General features: G+C 32.3%; 3 protein-coding genes across 4 annotated transcripts; 1 reads left to right on the forward strand and 2 right to left on the reverse strand.

The window, feature by feature from the left end:
• Positions 1 to 7522: 7522 nt before the first annotated feature.
• Positions 7523 to 8469, forward strand: LOC133034570 (uncharacterized). The gene is made up of 2 exons (XM_061109677.1): positions 7523 to 7553; positions 7889 to 8469. The coding sequence occupies exons 1-2, from the start codon at positions 7523 to 7525 to the stop codon at positions 8467 to 8469; spliced, it is 612 nt and encodes a 203-aa protein (XP_060965660.1).
• Positions 8470 to 10221: 1752 nt separating this feature from the next.
• LOC115721188 (pyrophosphate-energized vacuolar membrane proton pump 1) lies at positions 10222 to 15140 on the reverse strand. The gene is made up of 8 exons (XM_030650444.2): positions 14646 to 15140; positions 13481 to 14055; positions 13020 to 13399; positions 12211 to 12297; positions 11804 to 12134; positions 11315 to 11725; positions 10755 to 10814; positions 10222 to 10657 (listed from the first exon to the last, which is right to left on the reverse strand). The coding sequence occupies exons 1-8, from the start codon at positions 14878 to 14880 to the stop codon at positions 10451 to 10453; spliced, it is 2286 nt and encodes a 761-aa protein (XP_030506304.2). The 5' UTR covers positions 14881 to 15140; the 3' UTR covers positions 10222 to 10450.
• Positions 15141 to 18145: 3005 nt separating this feature from the next.
• On the reverse strand, positions 18146 to 22614 carry LOC115721382 (uncharacterized). 2 transcript variants are annotated; one of them, XM_030650666.2, is made up of 10 exons: positions 22389 to 22614; positions 22111 to 22197; positions 21973 to 22000; positions 21764 to 21846; positions 20604 to 20636; positions 20010 to 20088; positions 19869 to 19921; positions 19659 to 19719; positions 19477 to 19559; positions 18146 to 18390 (listed from the first exon to the last, which is right to left on the reverse strand). In XM_030650666.2, the coding sequence occupies exons 1-10, from the start codon at positions 22407 to 22409 to the stop codon at positions 18301 to 18303; spliced, it is 618 nt and encodes a 205-aa protein (XP_030506526.2). In that variant the 5' UTR covers positions 22410 to 22614; the 3' UTR covers positions 18146 to 18300. The 2 variants fall into 2 exon arrangements, with proteins under 2 accessions (XP_030506526.2, XP_060964863.1); XM_061108880.1 differs by lacking the exons at positions 21973 to 22000; positions 22389 to 22614 and having other exon boundaries at positions 21764 to 21868; positions 22106 to 22197.
• Between the last annotated feature and the right edge of the window lie 544 nt (positions 22615 to 23158).

Genomic DNA, 23158 nt, shown 5'->3' on the forward strand with positions numbered 1-23158 from the left:
TAAAGGACTAACAATTCTTAATATGATGATAATATTCGGATACCACTGAATTGTTTAAGAAATTATTCTTAGCATCTTTGTTGATACCATAGAGAATAAGGACAAAAGTTTATAACTTTCATGAATTTGTATTTTGATACCACCAAAGACAACATTAGTGGTTGGCCATGGAACTATTACATTATTGCTATATGCTATTCATTTTGTTTTATTGTTTTGAACTTTGCTTTTTTGGGATACCGTATTGTATTGTATTGTATTGTATTGTATTGTATAGTATTATGTTAGATTGTATAATATTAATATTATTTAGTACAGTACAATGTTTGGTATTGACTTGTACTAATAAATTATGTAAAATTATGAATTCTTTACAATAAACTCAACCCTAACCTCAACCACGACCTGGACTCGTACACTTTTCCGAACTCAGAATCCGGACCCAAATCCGAACTTGAAACCCTGACTCGAACCCTAGACCCAAACCCCAAATTTAGATCTAGACTCGAGCCCTGAATTCATGGATTCAGACTCGAATCCTGGACCCGGACCCCAGACCTGAACTCGAACCCAAACTCAGGTCAGGGTGTTGGACCCTAACCTGAGCCCGGTCCGGGGTCCAGGTCTAAGTTGGGGTCTGGGGTCCGGGTTCGGGGTCTGAGTCCGGGTCTAGAGTTTGTTGGGATTTAGGTCCTAAAAGCAAGTAATTAATGGATAATATATTACAGAATATATGAAATACAATTATAGATAAATGAATACATTAATTATAGTAGTATAATTAATAAATATCTGAAAATTCCTTATTCATATGGAGAAGGTATAATCTTGTAAGGATGAACAAGAGAAGTAAAATACGAGATGGATAAAACTAGTCTGTAGTGTATCAAAGTAAAATGAATCTTTAATATAGAACTGCTAAGTATGTAATTTTGATTTTGATCACATATGTGGATAAACATTTAGTAAATGTGTTGTATATAATTTGATTATGCATGACTGAACCGATATATAATAATATCTTTCATTAACGTGTCGTTTATCATGAAAAAATTATTCATATCACAACGATTATCATTAGATTAGTCTGAATTCTAAGTATACATGAACTCATGTTTATGTTCATTGAGTTCTTTGATTCATCGTTAAAGTTTTTCAGAGAAAATGATTCTTACAATTTTTGTTTTGAGAGCTTAATAACATGAGTGGCTGAGAACATGCTATACAATAATGGAATCCAAAATTTTCTAACAGATCGAATATTAGTTCCCTTATAGTGTTAATTCCAGGAGTGCTAGCAGTTAGATCCAAATCTATAATAAGTTATAAATTAACTGTTCACATCAAATAAATAGTACATAAGGAGTCAAGAGATAATTAGAAGGATAAAACAATAATTTTGACTAACTCTAATTATTAACTAATAATTGGAGGGCAAACTACTTATATTGATTATATCAATAGACTACAAGTAAGAATTTTGTAAATATAATTCTATATTGTCAAAGAGTGTAATTCCATATTTATAGTGGAGTAATAATAGAATTAATAAACAGATTATTCTATTGATGAGATCGAAAATAATCAAGTGTTTATTAAAGCTTCAAAATATAGGTGCATGGTCCCTAAGTCACCTTTATACAACACTGTACACGGGGAGATTTTATTTGATGAGTAAATTTGAGTGTAAATTAATTCCTATGAGAAATAAATTCTTAAGGGGAAAGTAGTAATTTATAGAAATTATTATTTTAAATAATTACGACAATTATGAACTGTGTAATTAAATAGTATTTAACTAGTAAAGTATAATATTATTCATAAATAATGTTAAAGAAATATATATTATTTTAATGAAAATAATATTTATTTTAATTCTTATGAAATAAAAGATTAATGATAATTAATTAATTATTATTTATTGGCAGAATAGACAATAAATCTTATTTATGGTAAAATTAAAAAAATTAATTTTGAACCTTATAATATGGCCCAACCTACACGTGTAGACCTAACCCACATGCGTAGGGTGACATATAAAAGCTCATATTAATTTTGTTTGATTATTTTATTGTTAAAATAATTCAAATTAAATTAATTAATTATCTTTTAATTATTGAATTAAATATATTATTTAATAATCTATTTAATTAAAAATATAATAATAAAATAAAAAGATTTATCTAATTTTTGTTCATCAGTTATATAATATTTATATTTGAATTCGAATTATAAATTTAAATTAAATTAAATATTATATTTTATTTTAATGGAATAAATAAAGATTTTTTTTATAACCTTATATATATATATATGATAGATATATATATAGGGATATGATTTTGTCCCGTTATTGTACTTTCACGGATTGTAATCCGTGATGTACGGCAACCGTCAGATGAGGGAGTTATTTGATCTGATGGCTGAGATTGATCTAAGAGTAATTAGGGTTAAAAAGTAGAAACGTACCGTGATACTCATTTAATGTACCCCGAGACCCATTTAATGTACCACGGAATACATTCCGTGAAAGTACATCACGGGACAAAATCATATCCCTATATATATCAGTATAACAAACACCTTATAAAAAAGATTACAAGTGATCAGGTTTGAGAGAAAATAGGATTGAACTTTTCACTCTTACTCTCTCTCACCTACTCGCACGCCTCTCTCTCTCTCTCTCTCTCTCTCTCTCTCTCTCTCTCTCTCTCTCTCTCTCTCTCCCCTCAACTCACACGCACCACACACATCAGTGTGGTGTGAGTTTTATGATCATCCCTATCTCATCACAGTATCTCATGAGTTGATAATATACTATGATTGCATAATTATACTCATCCTATAGTTACTAATAGTTCACTCTATTTCTAAGTGTTGAGACTTGCTTGAAAGATTGTGGAGTGAACTCTTTAGCAAGTTCTTAGATTGGATGTTCAATAATAATACGAAAAAGATAGCGAGGATCCTCTGAAGGCTACAAGAGGTATTGTCTCTCTATTCATTAGTTTAGATTTAATCTATATACATTATGCTGAGATCCTTAGGCTTATGATTCATATTGGGTTAAATTAATTTTAATCAAATCCACTTCTGTTTTTCTAACTCTGATATAAACTATAAAAACCAACAGGGATCGGGTCGGGGTCCGGGTCCGGGTTTAGGTCTGGGTTTGGGGTCCAAGGATGAGGTTGGGCTGGGTTTGACCCCAAATCCTTTGTAAATATTGTATTGTATTGTATGTATAGTATTGTGTTAGATTGTATTGTATTGTATTAATATTATATTAATATAGTATTAATGCTTGGTATTGACTTATATTAATAAGTTACATAAAATTATAAATTCTTTACAATAAACTTAACCTCAACCCCAACCCCGACCACGACCTAGACTCGGACTCGGACCCGAACCCAGACTCCGGACCTAAACTTGAACCCAAAACCTTGACTCTAGGGGTGAGCATGGGTTGGAAATGGGCCGACCAACCTGGCCAACCCAACCCGAAATGGGCCGAAACATGGTCATTTTTTGTGGGCCGAAATACATATGGGTTAAGAAAGATCCAACCCGCTCCTATTGGGTTGATTTCGGCTTGGGGGTTTTCTAACCCAATGAACCCATACTGAACCGGTCAAGCCCAGCCCAAGTAAAAAAATATACATATACACTTTTATAATTCATTCAATCAGATCCAAATCAAAACCCTACACCTAATAACCCTCCTTTTATTTTCCTCTTTTTCTCTATTCAAACCCTAACAAAGCAGCAGCAACAAAACTCATTTCTTCAAAAAAAAAAAAAAAAACCCTCTCAAGTCAGGTAGGCCTCACCTCAGCAGACGTACGCCTAGGCCACTAGTCGTGTTCTCCCACCGTGCCGTATCAGCCACCACCACACTCAGCCACTCTTAGTCTCACGCATGGTCGCACGTCAGCCATTGCTCGTGTCATGCTCATCTCGCACCAGTATACCATTTAGATCTCTAGCCGCGCCAACCATCCACTCCGCACCAGGAACCACCACCGACCGTCCAGAGCTCTCCACACGCCAGCCGCACATTGTAAGTTTTCATTTTCAACTTGTAAGTTTTTTTCTCATTGCTCTGCTGAATAGAAATAATTTTTTTTTTCATTGTTTTGCTAGATGGAAATGAAATTAATTTGAATCTTGATTAGGTATGTGATGTTTGTTTTTTTTTTTTTGACAAAAAGGTAGTCTATATAAATTTTTTATTTTAATTTTGCTACTGTCTACTATTTATTCATTTATTTATTTATGATTTGGTTATTTTTTGTATTATTATTTTTTTTGCTATGATCTTGAGCATATAGCAATTACCATACAAAATTTTGTTAGTTGCAAATAAATATAATATAATCTTTTCTTTTCTACTGATTTTTTTATTTGTAATTTCATGGATTTGATTATTTTTTATACTGTTAATTTTACTATGATATTTAGTATACAGTAAACAAAATTTTTGGTAGTTGCTATTATTATTATAATCTATTTTTTTTCCTTATGAGGGAGCTTATGATTTTCTTGTAGGTAATATAATTTTCTTGATGAATATTGAATGTTTTTTTATTATGTTTTTATTTATTTATTTATAATAATTTGACTAACTAGTAACTATGTTTTTATAATTGCAGAACAAAAAATCTAAGGTTAATGAATCATTACCAAAAGCAAAGACAATTGACGTTGAGATTGTTGAGTGAGACCGATATCAAAACTGATTTTGATTTTCTTTAAGTTTGTTATGGACAATTTTAATAGTTTTTAAAATTTAAGATGACTATAATATTTAATCTTGAATGATTTGTAAGTTTGGATGGATATGTTTATGTCAGAATTTTTAATTTTTTTTTAAAAAATTTATGTATGATTTTGATAATATTCAAATTTGATTTTTTTTTAATTATGGAATAAGGATTATAACCCAACCCAAACCAACCCAACCCAACCCGCAAAAGAAAAAATGGGTTGGGTTATAAAAATTTAAAATGTGAATGGGTTAAATATCTCTTGGCCGATGTCATTGGATTGGGTCATTAAAATACCCTCAACCCGGCTAACCCAACCCATGCTCAGCCCTACTTGACTCGGACCTTAAACCCTAGACCCGTACTCGGATCCAAACCCCAGATCTAGACGCGGACCCCATACCCCAGTTTCAAATCCAGACCTGAGCCCTAGATTCGTGGATTTGGACTCAAATCCAAGACCCCCGACCCGAACTCAGACCCAACCCCGGGTCCGAGTGCTTGACCTCGACCCGAACCCGGTTCAGGGTCTAGGTTCGAGTCACGGTCTAAATTTGAGTTTGGGGTTTGGGGCCCAAGTCTGAATCCATGGTTCGAGGCCAGGTTTGAGGTCCAGGTTTGGGGTCCAAGTTTGGGTCTGGGGTTCGAAACCTAGTCTAGGGTCCGGGTCGAGGTTCAGGATTCAGAGTCTGGGTTGAAGTCCGAGTTCAAGTCTGGATTCAGGGTCTGGGACTGGGGTTGACCCCAGGCCCTTTGTAAATATTATAATACAACCTAATACAGGTCATTTGTTATGTATTAAATAATACGAATCACATTGTTTTAATTTTTTTTGTCGTAATAATTAATACAATACAATATTTTATTCAAACATAATGTTATTTATTATTTAATACAATATGATTCTTATACGACCTACCAAATGATCCTTTGAGGTACTATTCATGAATTATTACTATACAAGTAAAATTCTACTATGTAGTAATACATGTAAGTAAAAAAAAAATCCACTATGTGTAGTAATTTCAAGTATTGCTTGAAGTGGTGAGGTGTCTGGTCCAAATGGGTGAAATTAGGGGGTGATATACGAAGGTGAACTGTGATGTTGGACTTTGTTCCAAAGCGTCTAAAATAGGTATTGGTACTGTTGTGAGGGACAATGATGGTTCAACATTGGCTTCTGCTACCTTGCGTTTCGATGGTCGGTATCATCCATTTGTGGCCAAGGCTTCGACTGTTCATGCTAGCATGGGGTTGTGTCTTCGGTTAGGGTACAATCGTGTGCTTTAGGAGTTTGATTGCCTTATGGGATTTCAAAAAAAAAATACTATTATGGAACTCATGAATTGGCCCTCTTATACAATTTTTTTTAATGAAATAGCAACTTCATTAATTTAGCATTCAGATTACAAAATATCCAGCATAGATGCTGGTGCATTGGACACTAAAATGCTACAACCAGAAAATGATCGTGACATCCTAGTAATAACATGTGCTAGGCAGTTTGCTGATCGTTTTACAAAATGAATTTTAACTAAAGGCATAGATAGCAGAAGTGAGTGACAATCCAAAACCAGGTTCCCAAAGATGGAGCAAAGAGAAGAGTGATTGCAAATGGCTTGGATAGAGACTAAACTGTCTGATTCAAGTTCAACATGTTGGCAACCTTGGTTTTTGACCCAGCTTAAAGCTTCTTTAATTCCCATAATCTCTGCAACTTCAGAGGCAAAGACACCGTTATGGCACTAAGCTTTAGCTTCAATGAGAGATCTTTAATCGTTCCTTGCAACCATACCATATTCGTGCTTATTGTCACTAGCAAATATAGCAACATCAACATTAATCTTAATTGTATTTGTATCCGGTTTAGTCTAAAGCTCAGCTCATCATCACCATTACCAGAGTAGATGTGAGAGAGAGATGTGTTATCTTGAGCTTTTAGTCAATGATCAAGAGCTATACGGGCTGATGTTAAGACATTAGCAACAGTGAGCATTTTGTCCTTGTTAGACTTTTTATTTGGGCTTACATGAACTTTTATTGGTTTTATTAAAACTTGGGTTGATTGGATAGTTCTTTGCTGTGTTAGACCATATTGTTGGTGATCAATTGTTAATGGGCTTAGCATCTGTGTGTAAAGTCTAGGTGAAGCAGAAGTGTGGGCTTTTCTAGTTAACTGAAGCATTTGATGAGCAGACCCAGTCCAACTAGGGTTATGTAGCTAAGTCCCCTCCCTAACTCTATAAATACATATTGTCTCATCACAATTGTATAACTTATAGATTGACATTTTACATGAATGGGTATCTTTTTGGCATTGTTTTTCCAACTCACTGAATCTATTCGGAAGGTTTTAATGAGATATTTTTTTAAAAATAAAGAACAGTGACACCAATCTGTGTATTATGTATAATTAAGAAAAACAGATTTTATAGGAAGAATCAATATAATAATTAATTGATTAATGATGATATAAGATGTTACTTTAGAAAAATATGATTACATTAGTGAGTTGTAAACAAAAAGTAAAAAAGCTTTCTTTTGCAACCTTACGTAAATGATAAGCATAATAATTTAAAGAATCGTGCTCGAGGCAAAAGAAAAACATAATAGAAATAAATTACTTATTAATTTTATAATACAAAATAAATTTATGCAGAGTCGATCAATATTTATATATATTTTATATATATAGGGATACGATTTTGTCTCGTAATGTACTTTTACGGAATATATTTCGTGGTGCATTAGATATGTCTCAGGGTATATTAGATGGGTCTCAGGGTACGTTACCATTTTTTAACTTTAATTACCTCTAGATCAACCCCAGCCCTCAGATCAAATAAGTCTCTCATCTAACGGTTACCGTACATCACGAAATATATTATGTGAAAGTACATCACGCGACAAAATCGTGTCCTTTATATACATAGCTTTTCAAGTGGGACGGCACTCATTTACAACAATTTCTAAGTCATGTTTGAATGCTTCAGTCAAAAGCTAATGAAACTATAAACTTATTAAAATTATAGCAAGAAAAAAATAATATTGAAAAAAAAATTATACATTTTTTTATTATATATTGTTTTTTAAATGAAAATCTTTCATTCATTTCAAAGATTACGTAGCCCGATCCACGCTGCAACAATGGACAGCTGCTCGTGTGGAACAGCAGGGTCCGTTGCTGGTTCTTAGTCCACATTCGGATCAGGTGCTGTGGAAAAAACCAGCGCTACACACTACCAAAGTAAACGTGGATGGTGCCATCTTTGCGGATGAACGCAGGTACGGCTTTGGGTGCATAGCTCGTGGGGCTGATGGGAAGATAATTGAAGCTTTTTCGGGTAGCAGGTTTGGTGTTGTGGGGCCTGAGATTGCTGAAGTTATCGGGGTGAAGGAAGCGCTGAGTTGGATCAAGCGTAAGGGGTGGTCGAAGGTGGAGATTGAGACGGATTCGCTTGTGGTGGTGCAGGCTGTCACGGGCTCAGTTCAGATGCCTTCGCAGTTTGGTTTTTTGGTACAAGATTGTCGTAATTTACTTTCTTGTATTAGTCATGTGTCTTTACACTTTGTTAAACGGTCTGCTAATAGGGCGGCTCATTGCCTTGCTAGAGCGTCTTGTTACCATTTAGATCGTATTGTTAGTGAGCATACTGCTCCTCTTGAACTCAAGTCTATTGTTGATGTTGAATGTTTATGAATGAATAAATCATCTTTTTTGCTCAAAAAAAAAAAAAAAAAAAAGAAAAAAAGTCAAATCTTAAAACTTGATTTACACAAAAAGGATTAATTCCAATTTACATAGCACTAGAGGGAGTGTTAAAATTTTGGAATAATATTTAACATTTTTTTAATTTCATATAAATATGATTTTTAGATTGGATACCAAATATTTATTAATTGTATAAATATATTATAAGGAGTAAGTCGTGCTTATCTAAAAATAAGAGCATCGTGTTCCTAATAATATTTTGTATCTATATCCTTTTTCGGAATGCAAGTAAGAGAGAGAAAATAAGTATTGAGAAATGTACAAATAGACGAGGTGTACGGTAATTTTAAGATCACAGAAAAATTTCATATATTATATGTTAATTGAGAATAAATTTTTGTATTAACTTTAAGAAAAATTGTAAAGAGCATCATTTTGTTCAACACCTTACATTATTGGTATAAATGACATCTTACTAAATTACATCAATAATATTATTTTTAGTCTTAATGATTTATTTTTAATGTTTGAGATTGAGTCGCCATACCCTAACTTATTTGGTGGGGGACAGAGCTAAACAATAGATGTTACCAAATAATAATAGTATCAATGTTAATGTAGATGTAACATTGTTTAATGATGGCCGTAGTTATGGTCTTGGTATTATAACTCGTGAATTCAATATTGTTTCCTTATTAGCGGGTGCACCAAGTTCTCTTAAGGTACAGTTGAACCAAAACTTGTAGAAATGGGAGTTTGAAAAACATTCATCAGGATCAAAGAACATAAATAGCAATGGGTAATACTTGAAACAGATTGTTTAACAGTGGTACAAGCCTTTCAGAATTCTATTGAGATGATTTTTATATTTGGTCAAGCTATTAAAGACTGTACACAATCGCTTGGTTCTTTGGAAAATATTTTTATTCTTTTTGTTAAACGATCAGCTAACGTAGTTGTTCATAGTTTTATTAGAGTATGAATTTTATACCATAGTCGTAATTTTAGTTTAGAGTCTGTTTTAACTGATTTGCTATCTGTTTTTTATAACGTAGATTATGATTTAATAAAATCAGCTATCACCATTAAAAAATAGAATGCTAAAATTACTTAATTCATGTGTTGGTTCAACACAATTATTGTATTTTTGGTTGGAGTTACTCAAAGAAATAAAGAAAGAGAAAAGTATGCAAATAAATGCATTTTCTCTTTTAAAGTGAAATGTTACTTTAAATGAAAGTTGAGTACTTTTGAGTGTGTGGGCAGTGGACCATCCTCTTCTAAAGTATTGTTTAGTGGTGGCAAGTGGCCAATGGCCATAGCCCATAACTAGCTACAAATGTGACTCTACGTTTTTTTGTAGATCCAAACTTGGCCAAGAAAAATCAATAATAAAATCTATTAATAAATCAATTGTTTTAAATTAGAACAAAACAAGAACTCAATACCCTTTTCTTTTTCTTTTTTTCCTTTTTTTTGTAGTGTATTAGGTTTGCAAGTGTGTGATTCACTATTCACATAAGATAAGACTTGAAAATACATTAATATATAATAATATATTTGTAAGCTGTATATCCATATGATGATCTTCTCAGTCAGGATATTAAATATATAATAATATATATAACTAAGAAATATGAAGCTGTAAACTCATTATATAGACACACATACATACATAGGCCTCATCATCATAAGTAGTGTAATTTAAGTTAAAGAATTCAGTGCAAGACAGCATATTAAAATATATATATTATTTTCTCATCATACTAAAATTTGCAAATTTAAAAAATATATATATATTTTACATCTTAAATTAAATAATACTATTAGTACAACAGTGGAAAAAAGAACTCCATTTGAGATTTAACTTGGTTACTAGTGAACATTAATGTACACTCTAAGTTAAAACAGATTATTAGTATTAATATTATTATTATTATATTGCTAATTGTATGGTTGCTTCTTCTACTCAAAGCCATTTGAAGATTAAGCCCCCATGAGCAGCAAAGAATGGAGCAAAGACCAAAGACTCAACTGCCATAAGTTTGATGAGAATATTAAGTGAAGGACCAGAAGTGTCCTTAAGGGGATCCCCAATTGTGTCACCTATTACAGCTGCTTTGTGGGCATCTGACCCTTTTGGCCCTAATGCTTTTGCATGTTCAGAAACTCCAGCCTACAATTTTACATTACATGAAAATCTTCACACTTATATTCACATGTTACAACTTAAAAAGTGTTAGAAGAACCAAAAAAAGAAAGAAGAACTTTACCTCTATGTATTTCTTTGCATTATCCCAAGCCCCACCTGTGTTTGAAGCTGAGATAGCAACCTGAGAGGAAAATCATATAATACAAAACCAAATATTAATTGGGAATAAGAGAAAAGATTAAATTTCAAATTTCATTCTAATTTTTTGTTTGGATATATCTTAATGTGTTTGAATGAAATAAGAATGACTTTTCATTTCAAAATGGATGAAAATGTCATTTCAATGCAAAATAAGAAAGAAACAATAATATTATTTTTATCTTATGTTTTCGTTTTTTCCAATCAAACGAATCTTAAAATTACTTTTGGTCAGGAGAAATGAAAACACACGAATAAAAATAAGTATCAGAATAGAATAGAATTTAATATGTATAAAAAATAATCAATAAAAAATTTATTAAATTATTTTTCATTGTATTGAAAAATTCAACCAAATAAAGAAATAGAATAAATATTGCTGTCTTTCTATTCCATCCAATTCATTTCATACCCCCAACCAAACGCAACCTAAGAAAATTTCGAGTTTTGGTAATATATTGTTGCTTATGTTAGGAATAGTACCTGGACACCAGAAACAAGTGAGCCAGCAAGAATTCCAGCCAAAGTTTCAACACCAAAGAAGGTACCAGCAATGAGAGGAGTGAGCATAACCAAGGCACCAGGTGGTATCATCTCTCTTAATGAGGCATCAGTTGAAATCTTTACACATGTGGCGTAATCTGGTTTCGCTGTGCCTTCCATGAGCCCTGGAATTGTATTGAATTGTCGACGAACCTCTTCGACCATCTTCAGTGCTGCGCTTCCTACACTCTTCATTGTCATAGCCGAGAACCAGTATGGAAGCATGGCCCCAACAATTAGTCCTATGAAAACTTTTGGGGTTAAGACATCAACAGATTGTATGCCTGCTCTGCTCACATAGGCTCCAAACAAGGCAAGTGAAACAAGAGCAGCTGATCCAATAGCAAATCCCTGAAAAGGAAAAACAACATGATTATGTTCGATTTAGTATTGTGATAAGAAGGCAAAGAAGTCTTCATTTTAAGTCACCTTGCCAATAGCAGCAGTAGTGTTGCCAGCAGCATCAAGAGCGTCTGTTCTTTCGCGTATCTCATGGCTCATTCCAGCCATTTCAGCGATTCCTCCAGCATTGTCACTTATGGGGCCATAAGCATCTATTGCAAGGCCAGTGGCAATGGTGCTGAGCATTCCAAGTGCAGCCACTGCAATTCCATACATTGCAGCCAAGCTAAAGCTAACATAAATGGCAATTGCAATTGCAAATATTGGGATGATCACAGATTTGTATCCGAGTGCCAAGCCAAAGATCACATTGGTCGCGGCTCCAGTCCTGCAAGAGTCTGCCACGTCTTGCACCGGGCTGCAAGATCAACATTGTAAGTGAAGAAAAACAACACATATGAACATGTTAAAAGATCATGAAGAAGATGATGAACCTGTATGCATTGCTGGTATAGTACTCAGTGATATATCCAATAACAAGGCCAGCCCATAAACCGATTGAAACGCAGGAGAAAAGATGCCTTCACTCACATGTAATTCAAATAACAAGATCAGAAAGATTGTGGAAAAATAAACCTGTGGTATTATTCTATAAACCCTCAATTAAGATTCGGTTAGCTAATTAGTTGTTCGTTAACTAACTTAACTGTAAAATATGACAGCAAGTATATGGAGTTCTTTGGTCTATATAAAGAGGACTACTCATCTTATTTTCATAAGAGAATAGTAAGAGCAATAACAAGAGAGACACAACCCAGTAGAGAGAGAAGTTAAAGTGAGAAATTGAGAGAGAGAGAGAGTTGGGATTAGGAAATTGTATTGAGCAACATTGTCGATTATGCTGGCTCGGGTTAGTAAGTTAATAAGTGTTGAGAGATTACACCATGAATGACTTACTGTGATTATTTTCTTGTAACTCATAAGATTAATATCTCTAATTCTCATTATCAATAAAGATTGGTGGCGATACTTTCAAACTGGAGTATGACCAAGTTCACACTGAACTTAAGATCGGAACCAATATAATTCTCGTGTGTTGTTGTATCTGGAAGCTATCTAGATTCATCTGTGTTATCTTTCTAGTTTAATATGTGTTTGCTGATTTTCAGTTTTTAATCTGTTTGTTTTGATTTAACTTTTGTTTATTTAAGTGTGATCTTGAACCTGAAATTATAGAGGTTGATTCCTACGTATCAGAGCTAAATTCCTACATAAACCAATGGGTGAAGGGAAATTTCCTTACCAGTTCTTGACAGCTTTAGTGGTTCCAAAATTAAAGAGAGTGAATTCTGATGGCAAAGCAATGAAGGTAACAGCAGCAATCCCAGCAGTCATCAGAATAGTAGAGATAAGAAGCTGTCGTTTCAAGGATGGTTCAATCTCGCTCACGCTCTTGATTTCGAGCAGGTCTGTTGCGAAAAGTGTTGTTATCAAACAAACAACAATCCCCATTGAGCTTATGATAAGAGGATAAGACATGGCTACATAGTCATGGTTAATTCCAAAGGATGATATTGATGCAACAAATAGTGCAGCACAAGATGACTCGGCGTATGATCCAAACAGATCAGATCCCATTCCTGCTATGTCTCCAACATTATCACCCACATTGTCTGCAATAACCTGAAACAAAAGATATCACAAACAATAGTGTTATGAAATAGCCTCAAAGTACTATAAAAAAATGTCATGAAAGAAAATTACAGCTGGGTTTCGGGGATCATCTTCAGGGATGTTTCTTTCAACTTTTCCAACAAGGTCAGCTCCAACATCAGCTGCTTTTGTATATATGCCACCACCAACTCTTCCAAAGAGTGCCATTGAAGAGCCTCCAAGTCCATAACCAGTAATGGACTCATATAGTCCCTCCCAATCATCTCCATAATACAACTTAAACAAATTGATTGAGACAAAAAGCACTAAAAGCCCATTTGCAGCAAGAAGAAAACCCATCACAGCACCAGACCTGAAAGCTGTAGTGAAGGCCTTCCCAACACCTTTCCTGGCTTCAAGAGTTGTTCTAGCATTTGCATAAGTTGCTATTTTCATACCAAGGAAACCCGAAAGGACTGATGTAAGCGCACCAAGTAAAAAGGCGACAGTGGTAAAGAAGGCGTTGGCCAACGCTGGTTTACATGTGTTTCCTGTGTTGTAGGTGCAAGGTTCGGTTTTGGTACTGAATCCCTTAACAGAACCAAGAAAGAGGAAGATAATAAGACCAAAGACTCCCATGAATACACCGAGGTATCTATACTGAGTGAAAAGGAAAGAAGTAGCACCTGAAAACAAAAACCATCATATTGAACTAATAAGAGTTGTGTACATGTTCATTTCATTTGATTCTCAGTAAAATCTTGTATGTAATCAAACAAGTTCTAATGCAACTAGATACTATATTAGAATGAAATAACAAACAAACTAGAAAAAAGTGTTTCCTTATTGATCATTCTGTGTAATCATTTTACATAAACCATGTTAATGGGTACCATTAAAATCTTGGATTTAGTCTGAACTATCTGGAACCAAATGGGATTTGAAGCCCCAAAATTCACACATGGAAGATGGTGGTTACAAGGGCTTTTACTGAAGAGTAATATTTCAGATACTGTATTAAAACAAAATTAATAATTATTTATAATTGTAAAACAAAATTTGACCAGATGAGAGCATAAACACAACAGAAAATAGATTAATACCAAATCTATATATGTTCATTGCAAAGGAAACAACACAAAAATTAAAGCGAAGAGGTCAAAATTAGCACAAACACTTAGTGAACAAAAGTTATATATATACATACATACATGCATAAAACTATAGTCATCAAACAAAATATGAAGCCAAAGTGATAGAGAGAGAGAGAGAGTACCAACAGAAATAGCATTCTGAATTTCAGCACACTTAATGGAAACCTCATGATTATCAATACCCTCTTCTTGATCTTCTTCAATAAGCCTATCTTTATAGCCATTATGTTCATTACCAAAGGCAGTAGAGACTTTGACCTTTGACACCAAAAACCACTGAAGCAGAGCAAACCCAATTCCAACTAAGGCAGATAAAGGTATCACAATCTGTGTCAGGCCTTCACTAAGCAAACCCATTTTCCCAAACAAGATTTTGGCCAAGAACAACAAACAGATTATATTATACACTTACACAGACAGAGAAGGTAGTTATATTATATACACAAGAAAGATATACTTAACACGTTAGTGTCAAAGACTAATTACTATTTATAACTAATAATAACTATTCCAATTCTTATATTGTGTGTTTTACAATTGACTTACTTAAAATAAAGTAACACTTTTATCTTTATTTATGAATAGAGATTTTTTACATTTGTTTTGTGCTCAATGAGAATTCAATTTTGAATTCCTTTTTAGTATTTAAATTAAGTTAGTGGATTTGGATTGTTTTCTTTTGCATGGCCATTTGGAATTAATATGAAACTAGTAGGTTTGAAAGTCAGGTTGGACTTGGGCAAGATTCTTATAATATATAAATAAATATAATATTAAGAGTGTATTAGCTTATTGTAGTTACGATAATTTTTTTTCTAAATTTTTAAACTTTTTTGAAAATTTTATAATACCAACAACCGAGTTTCTAATATATTTTAATTTAACACGAGTGTTTAAAAAAATTCATCGTAAACTATATAAATTTTTTAAAAATTAAAAAAAAATTATAATTATAATTAATACCGTCATAAATTATAAATATAGGGATATGATTTTGTCTCGTTATTGTACTTTCACGGATTGTAATCTGTGATGTACGACAACCGTCAGATGAGAGAATTATTTGATCTAACGGCTGAGATTGATCTAGGGGTAATTAGAGTTAAAAAGTAAAAACGTACCCGACACTCATTTAATGTACCCTGAGACCCATTTAATGTACCGCAGAATACATTCCGTGAAAGTACATCACGGACAAAATCATATCCCTATAAATATATACATTTTTAAAGATGTAGGTTGAGAAATAAGTTGAAATAATAAATTGTAAATTAGCACTAGTTTGGATTTTTATTAAACTGGTTGTTTTGATTAGCTGGTATTTGTATATTTCAGGGGGTACAGTCCTTATCTTTAACCATTGGGCTGTCCCATATATTCAGTTCATTAATGGTATGAGAAGTTGATCTAAAAGTAAAGAAAAATCTAATGAATTACTTTATCATATTTAATCAATAAGCTAATATTACAAAATAATAATAATAATAATAACAAAGAAGAAAATATATTGGCTTCTAGAATCGGTTCTAAAATGATCTACGAAAAAAGTGTTAAGTACATAGAACAACTGAACCAATCATATCTAGAGTCTAGACCATTCAAATTTTTATTTTTTAACATCATAGTAATAATTATAGTTTTATTAAGGAATATGGGAAATATTCATTTCAATTTTCATAGTTGTTAATAAATTAATCATGACATAAACTCACATACGTGTCTTCAAAATTATAATGGGCTAAGGAACTGACATTGTCTTATAACAACAAAAAATTGAATTACTAGTGTGGGCAACAAGTTTTTCTTACCAATTTTTAAACAAAAAAAATCATATTTTTATTTATCAATTTCAGAATTGACCACCACCTTTGTGGTTGTGAAAACAAATCTTTTTTTTAATGATATATTAAATGGAAATAGCTTTAACCTATTAGATAAATAAATATAGCTTTTCTTAGACCAGACTCTATTTCTTTGAAAGGAAAAAAGGGTCATTAGGTTGAGTCATGATGAAATAATAATAAAATGGTTAAACAAATCCCAACATGTTCAAAATATATAGTAGACTTTTTATTATTATATGAATCCAAGCCTTTTTTAACAACTTGAGAGGTTTCTTATTATCATTATTAATTATTTTTAAAAATATATACATAATGATAAAAAAGTAAAGAATTGTGTAATCAATTACACAAAATGGGTATTAGGGGAAAAAAAAATGGAAACTACCAATTTTCTTTTTTAAAGTTTGAGATTGTGACAAATCATAATGTGATCTTGAATTAATTCATATAAAACATAATTAAGAATAAACATTTGTTGAAGAAAAAGTAGACTTTAAAACATAGACTAGATCTAGAGAGAGAGAGAGAGAGAGAGTCAACATTATCTTTTTATTTGGTTATTTAACTTATTTCATATGACTATACAAACAAAAAAAAAAACTAATTTTAATATGATAATATTAATGCAATGCAATGGAGGCTTGTGTTATGGTTTCGTAATTCTTAAGTTAACACAGCTTGCTTGCATGTAATCTAGTCAGCTTCAAATCCAATCCTTAATTACAAAAGTGAAATCACTTTTTAATTGAACATGTTATTTAAAGGTGCAACAAACCTCTAATTAATTCCTCTTATCTTAAGATTGATTAATCAAATATCCTATAATAATTAAAAAAAAAATCATTTAAAATAATCTGGTCTAAGAGATTTGAATTGAATATAAATCATAAATTGTTTATTGGTGGACGTACGAATTAAAATATATTTACTTCTAAATATATTTCTTCAATTAATATTTAGAATTGTTTTCATCAAAATTGAATAAAGCTCAAAAGTTTAGTATAATCCTTTGCCATCTCGTTAGTAATTTTTTTTTTCCTTCAGAAAATGCTAAACTAATGACAAAATTTATTGATATCAATTAATAAATTTTTTCAATCCACATGAAAAGAATTAAGAAAAAAGTAACCAAAACACGAAACAATGAACTTTGCTTACGCACTTTATCCTAAACTTTTTGCTTTTGTCTATATATCAAAAGAGCGATGATATATGTATACATAGATTATTACACCGAAAGATTATATATTAACATAGTATAAAAACTATCACGTGAATTATTATGTGTAATCTTTCGATGTAATTTGTTAATGGAATTAAAATACTTTGTTCCTTTTGATCTGATTTGTTTTACCTTTCTAATCTCAATGTCGAATTGTTTTTTGTGAGTATTTCTTTTTTTCACCTAATATGGTATTTTAACTTTTTACTTTTGAAATTGTAGGTTTTCATTTTTTCTTTTTTTTTAAAAAATTAGTAGAATTAATTTAGTTAATTTGTAGTAAAACTTCTTGTCAAAAAAAATGTAGTAAAACAATTTGGATGTATATCTTTTCGCCACTTTTATGATTTTCGCTTTAAAAAATTAAGAAAAAAAAATCAAATTATTTATTATATTTTAAATATATTTTTAAGTTTTTTTTTTTTTTTTGAAAGAAATATATATTTTTTAAGTTGAACTAATTTTTCTAATTAAAAATCAAATCAATTTTTAGATAAAAAAAAATAAATTATAATTTAGATCAATGTATTGTTTCCCTAATCAACACTTACTGAACTTAAGTAAGTAGGTACTATGCCACAAATATCCATTAAAAATATAATATTTGTACAAATCTTCAGCCTAGAATTTAACTTAAACCTATATAGAACATCTCTGTTGATCAAAATGGAAGAAACAAAATACAAAAAGACTACAAAGATTGAAGTTAAATTACTTTTTGGATGAACCAAAACCCCCAAATCCCATCATAGCTGCAACATCAGGATCCATTTCAGGCTCCTCTTCTGCTGCCTTCTCTTTCTGAAAACCAAGGAATAGACAAACAATATGGGAAGATGAGAATCATTTGGTGGCTTCCATATAAGAAATCACAATATGATACATTTATCTGGGTTGCTATTTGGGAAACTCCACAAAACATCCTCATAACACCCCTACAAAGCTTATTTATTTTCCCTATTTTTGTCTCTCACAAAATTATCCCCCAACCCACTTCAAATGACATAACTTAACACCAAAAATATGACAATACTTCATGGAATTCAAAATACATCAAAAGAAATTACTTTTGTGTTGAGATGGCGAACTTCTACTTAAAATCTACGAATTAAGATTTTTGGTTTGAACCTGAATCTGACCAAGTTTGGATTAGGTTCTGACTTGGTTGTCTCTGACTAGGTTTTCACCAAGTTTGAAATAGGCGTTTTTTACCCCTGTTGTTTTGTCCCCGCTTGGTTCAAACATGGTTCGAATCAGGTCAAAAACAGGTTCAAATAAAAGTTCGTCGTCTCAGCTTAAAATTAAATTTTTTGATGAGTTTCATGATTTGAAAGAATGAGAGGAATTGTGTATTTCAAATTCGATGAAATATTTCCATTTCAAAGAAGAAAAAAGAGAATCCATGAAGTATTTTCATGTTTTTGGTGTTAAGTTATATCTTAGAGGTAGTTATGTCACTTTAAGTGGGTTAGAGACTTAGAGGGGATAGGCTTAGTATTATGGCTGTTAGGGAGAATATTTTGTGGAGTTTTCAAGCTACTTTTTGCTTCAATTCACATCCTTAGCACTAATGGCTCCTACTCAACACTATATTGTTTATTAACAAGCTATTAATGACAGTGACACCTTATTGTTTTCTTTTTTGACATTGAGGGAGGGATATTTGAACTTGGGACCTCCTTTTTATGAGGTCTAGTACTATTAGACTATGCCTATGACAACTTTGATACCCTATCTTCTAAAGGCTTCAGGCCATGATGCTTCATGTAACTAATACACAGAGCAAATGAATTGAACATTATATGCATTTTCAACCCCCCTAACTTTCATGAGTTTTACTTCTAATGCTCTTATACTATAAACACCAATTAAATTAGTGACGCTAACCTTTTTCTCTTTTTTCTTTTCTCTACGTTGGCGCTTCCGCTCCTCCTCTTCCTGCTGCTGCTTTAGAATCCGCTCATCAAGATCTAAGGAAGAAGAATAATCAAATATCCATCTTAGAGCCTTAATATCAATTAACATGACGTAAGTTTCTAAAGAAAATGAATCTTTTTATTCTGTCACACCTTGTTCTGAGAAGGTCCCAGGGACTCTCCTCTTCTTCAGAACTTCAAATCGATCTTGGACCTGCAAAGTATCCAAAATTCAGAACTTCACACAAAAATAACAGATTTCTAGCAATTTTCTCTCATATTTACAATATAACAAGAACCATCTATCAATCTCCATATCTACATAAAACGACGTCAAAATATATCAATCTCCATATTATATACCTGTTGAAGTGAAGCACGTTCTACCCGCATGGACATACCTAAAGCTCTTTGATCTATAGAATAATGAAAACATAAAATATTACCAAAAATAAGAAGAAAAAAAATAGATTTAGGACAACAACAACTTGGATGACCACATACGCTTCTTTCCATTGATATGATCCAGGTAGTTTGCAGAATCTTTTACAACACATTCACAAACTGAACAAAAATATCCAGCCTGCAAAATCACACACAAACACAATGAACAAACAGAGAAACTAAGCAATCACAGCAGATATCACAAAGAAACTCAGTTTAAACAAATGGTACAATAAGCATAGTTCCTTCTTGCTTATGTTTAGTGAATCAAATGACCTTCTTTCCCTCCCACAAGAATTACATCATGTATGCTAATCTATATTATATCAGAAATCAACTACTTCACTCATCATAAACAGAGATGTATACTCATTTTCACCTTTAAAAATCACCAAAATCATGGTGGTGGTTTATTTAACATAATGTGGAAAAAGTGAAAACTAAGTACAACTAAGACAACACGGTGATGGATGATACTTCCAAATTCTGAGACTACCTCAAGATTTAAGGAGCACTAAAACACCATATTAAATTTAAAGGTTTCTATGAAGCAAAAAAATGAGCCGGAAGAACTACAAATAGAAACTAAATCAATAGAGCAATTAAACGGAATAGTATTCAAACTGGACAGATAACTAGGTGAAAAAAATCTACCTGTTGGCTGAGAGGCGCAATAGGGGTAACAACCTGCAAGAAACATAATTAAATGGTAAATAATAATTAAAACAATGAAACCCAAAATATAACTTTGTAGCAAATAGAAAATATATTAGCCCAAAAACAATGCAAAGTACAGTTAAAATATCGACACAAAATTGATCATATACAAAAAGTACATGTAATTATATGCAAACAAACATTTCAGTTTATAGCATGCCACAAACTCCTAATTAACACACGATAGCATCCAAAGGGTTAGATTATTAACCAAAAAAAAAGGAACAACTTAAATTCACATGAATCGGCTAACATCTGTGATAGTACACCAAGAGACAACATCACTCCATTAACCTATGTCCATTGGTGGAAGCGGAACTAACTGTATGAGGGGGAGCCCCCAATTTTTTCTTTTTTTAAAAAGAAAAAATTAATAATACCTGTGTATATATGTTTGAAATTAATAAGTTAACTTATTATTAAATACTTTGTTAATAGTTGTTATTTGCCCCCATCTATTATTGGTTTCAAGTTCCGCCACTGACTATGTCTTCCCCTACCACAAAAACATCACATCTTATGCCTGAACATTGACCTCAAAGTATTCAAGACAACTTCAATGGATGGTGTTTTAGTTTTTCCAACTAGGTATTACGAAATAGAATCCAGTAGAAACTTTACAACATTCATCACTGATCTCATCCAAAGCCACCTTGCCGAGAGAACTTTCTACATTTGTAATACTCAACTCCATCTCCTAAGGAACCCCAGTAAAAGCTTAATTGTTCTAATGTGATGTGACTCCCTATCTTTTAGCTATTGGTTGGCACACCATCTCAATGAGAGAATTGTGAGGAAAGCATAGAGACTCCATGATAAGTCGATAATAGTTTCAGCATACATCCCCATACATAATAAGCAAAATGAAAGTATGAAAGACCTAAGTTTCTTATAAGACTACTTAGGTTTGTCACAAGTCAAGCAGATGAAGCCTTAAATAAACTCCAGAAAAGACCTAATGATCAGTGTTCCTTGAACTAATACATCAGCACTCAGCATTGCTAAGTACCAAACAAGCTAACACTAACAATACATAGCTCAAAACCCATTTAACATAAAAATCATTGGATAGAGATAGAATATACATAGAAACTTACTTGAGTTTTACCCAAGCGAGATTCAAGGTCCACTTCATAATCTCTATGCTTCAATGGCTTTCTTTGTACAGGAGGACCTTTAGCTGCAATTAACATTTTGTTAATCTACAGTTCAAAATGCTCACCAATCTCTTAAGAGTTTCAAGAACAAATAAATACACACACATATTTCCAATTCCATGCAAAAATTAAAGGTCTTGTTAACTTACATTTGGATTTAGATTTCCCTTCAACCTCCTTCGAAAAAGAAAGAAAGAAAGAAAGAACACCCAGATCAAAAAATTTTCAAAGAAACAACAATTCAAAACAAAACCCATAAATAAAGAATCCATTTTTATAAACCGAACCTGTTTCTCGCGCTCCCGAGCTTTTTCCAAGTACTCTTCGCGATCAAATTTCTTTCTAAAAGTGTTATCAACTCCTCCAACACCACCCTACAGTGTCACACCATAAGAAATCATTAACAAGAAGAACGCAATCATAATCAATAAAATCACGTAAATGATTTAAAGATTTTCAATCAAACTACAATAAAGAACGAGAGGAACAGAAAGACTGAAAATTTCTACTTCGTTCATATATTGTGAAACAAAAGCAATTAAAGTGAAGAGAATTTGGAATTTACATTGTTGCTGGCTTGAGCCATGGCGAGACCTAAAAATTCTGTGTTGAATGTCTATCTAAACTCTCGAATCTACTGCAGAATTTTCAGTAATTTTCTCTAAAGAAGATGAAGAAGGAATTCCCCCCAAAACTGAGAACAAAGCGAGGGTTGATTTAATTAATTGGCTTCAAAATTCTAATCAATCGAAAATGACTCGTGTTTGGCTTTGCAAATCACAAAACGACATGCCGTTTCTGAAAATACTTTATAATTATCAATTTATTTTTGCAGTATTGTTTCACTTTGGTTGAGTGTAATATCTAACAAAAGGTTAGTATTGTTTTTTTTCTTTTTTTTTTTTTTTTTGAAAGGGAAATTAATTAACCAAACAATTACAATAGAAGAGACAAGTCAATTAGAAGTCATCTTAACTAAATCACGAAGCTAGTTTTCTTTTAAGGGAAAATACAAGGACCTTTACAGAGAGGAAGGCAAGTCCTGAATAGCTAAAGGAGTACTTGTGACACTGGAGAGCACCCCGGTCCAACAAGCAGATGCTTTAGAGTTTAGACTCTAAAGCATACTTAGCGATATAATGAACAAGAAGGTTCACATATCTACGCTCGAAACTAAGACTACAACCAATTACAATAAATTGTACTATTAACGTCTCTACAGCCCCTAGAATTAGAATTAATAAGTTAAATAGCAGCTAGACAATCAGACGCCATAGAAACATCCTCCAACTTGAAATATTATTTGAATAAGTTAAAATTTTGGCTGAAATGACA

The sequence above is a fragment of the Cannabis sativa genome, chromosome 2 (assembly GCF_029168945.1).
Source record: "Cannabis sativa cultivar Pink pepper isolate KNU-18-1 chromosome 2, ASM2916894v1, whole genome shotgun sequence".
In the NCBI taxonomy this organism is placed as follows: domain Eukaryota; kingdom Viridiplantae; phylum Streptophyta; class Magnoliopsida; order Rosales; family Cannabaceae; genus Cannabis; species Cannabis sativa.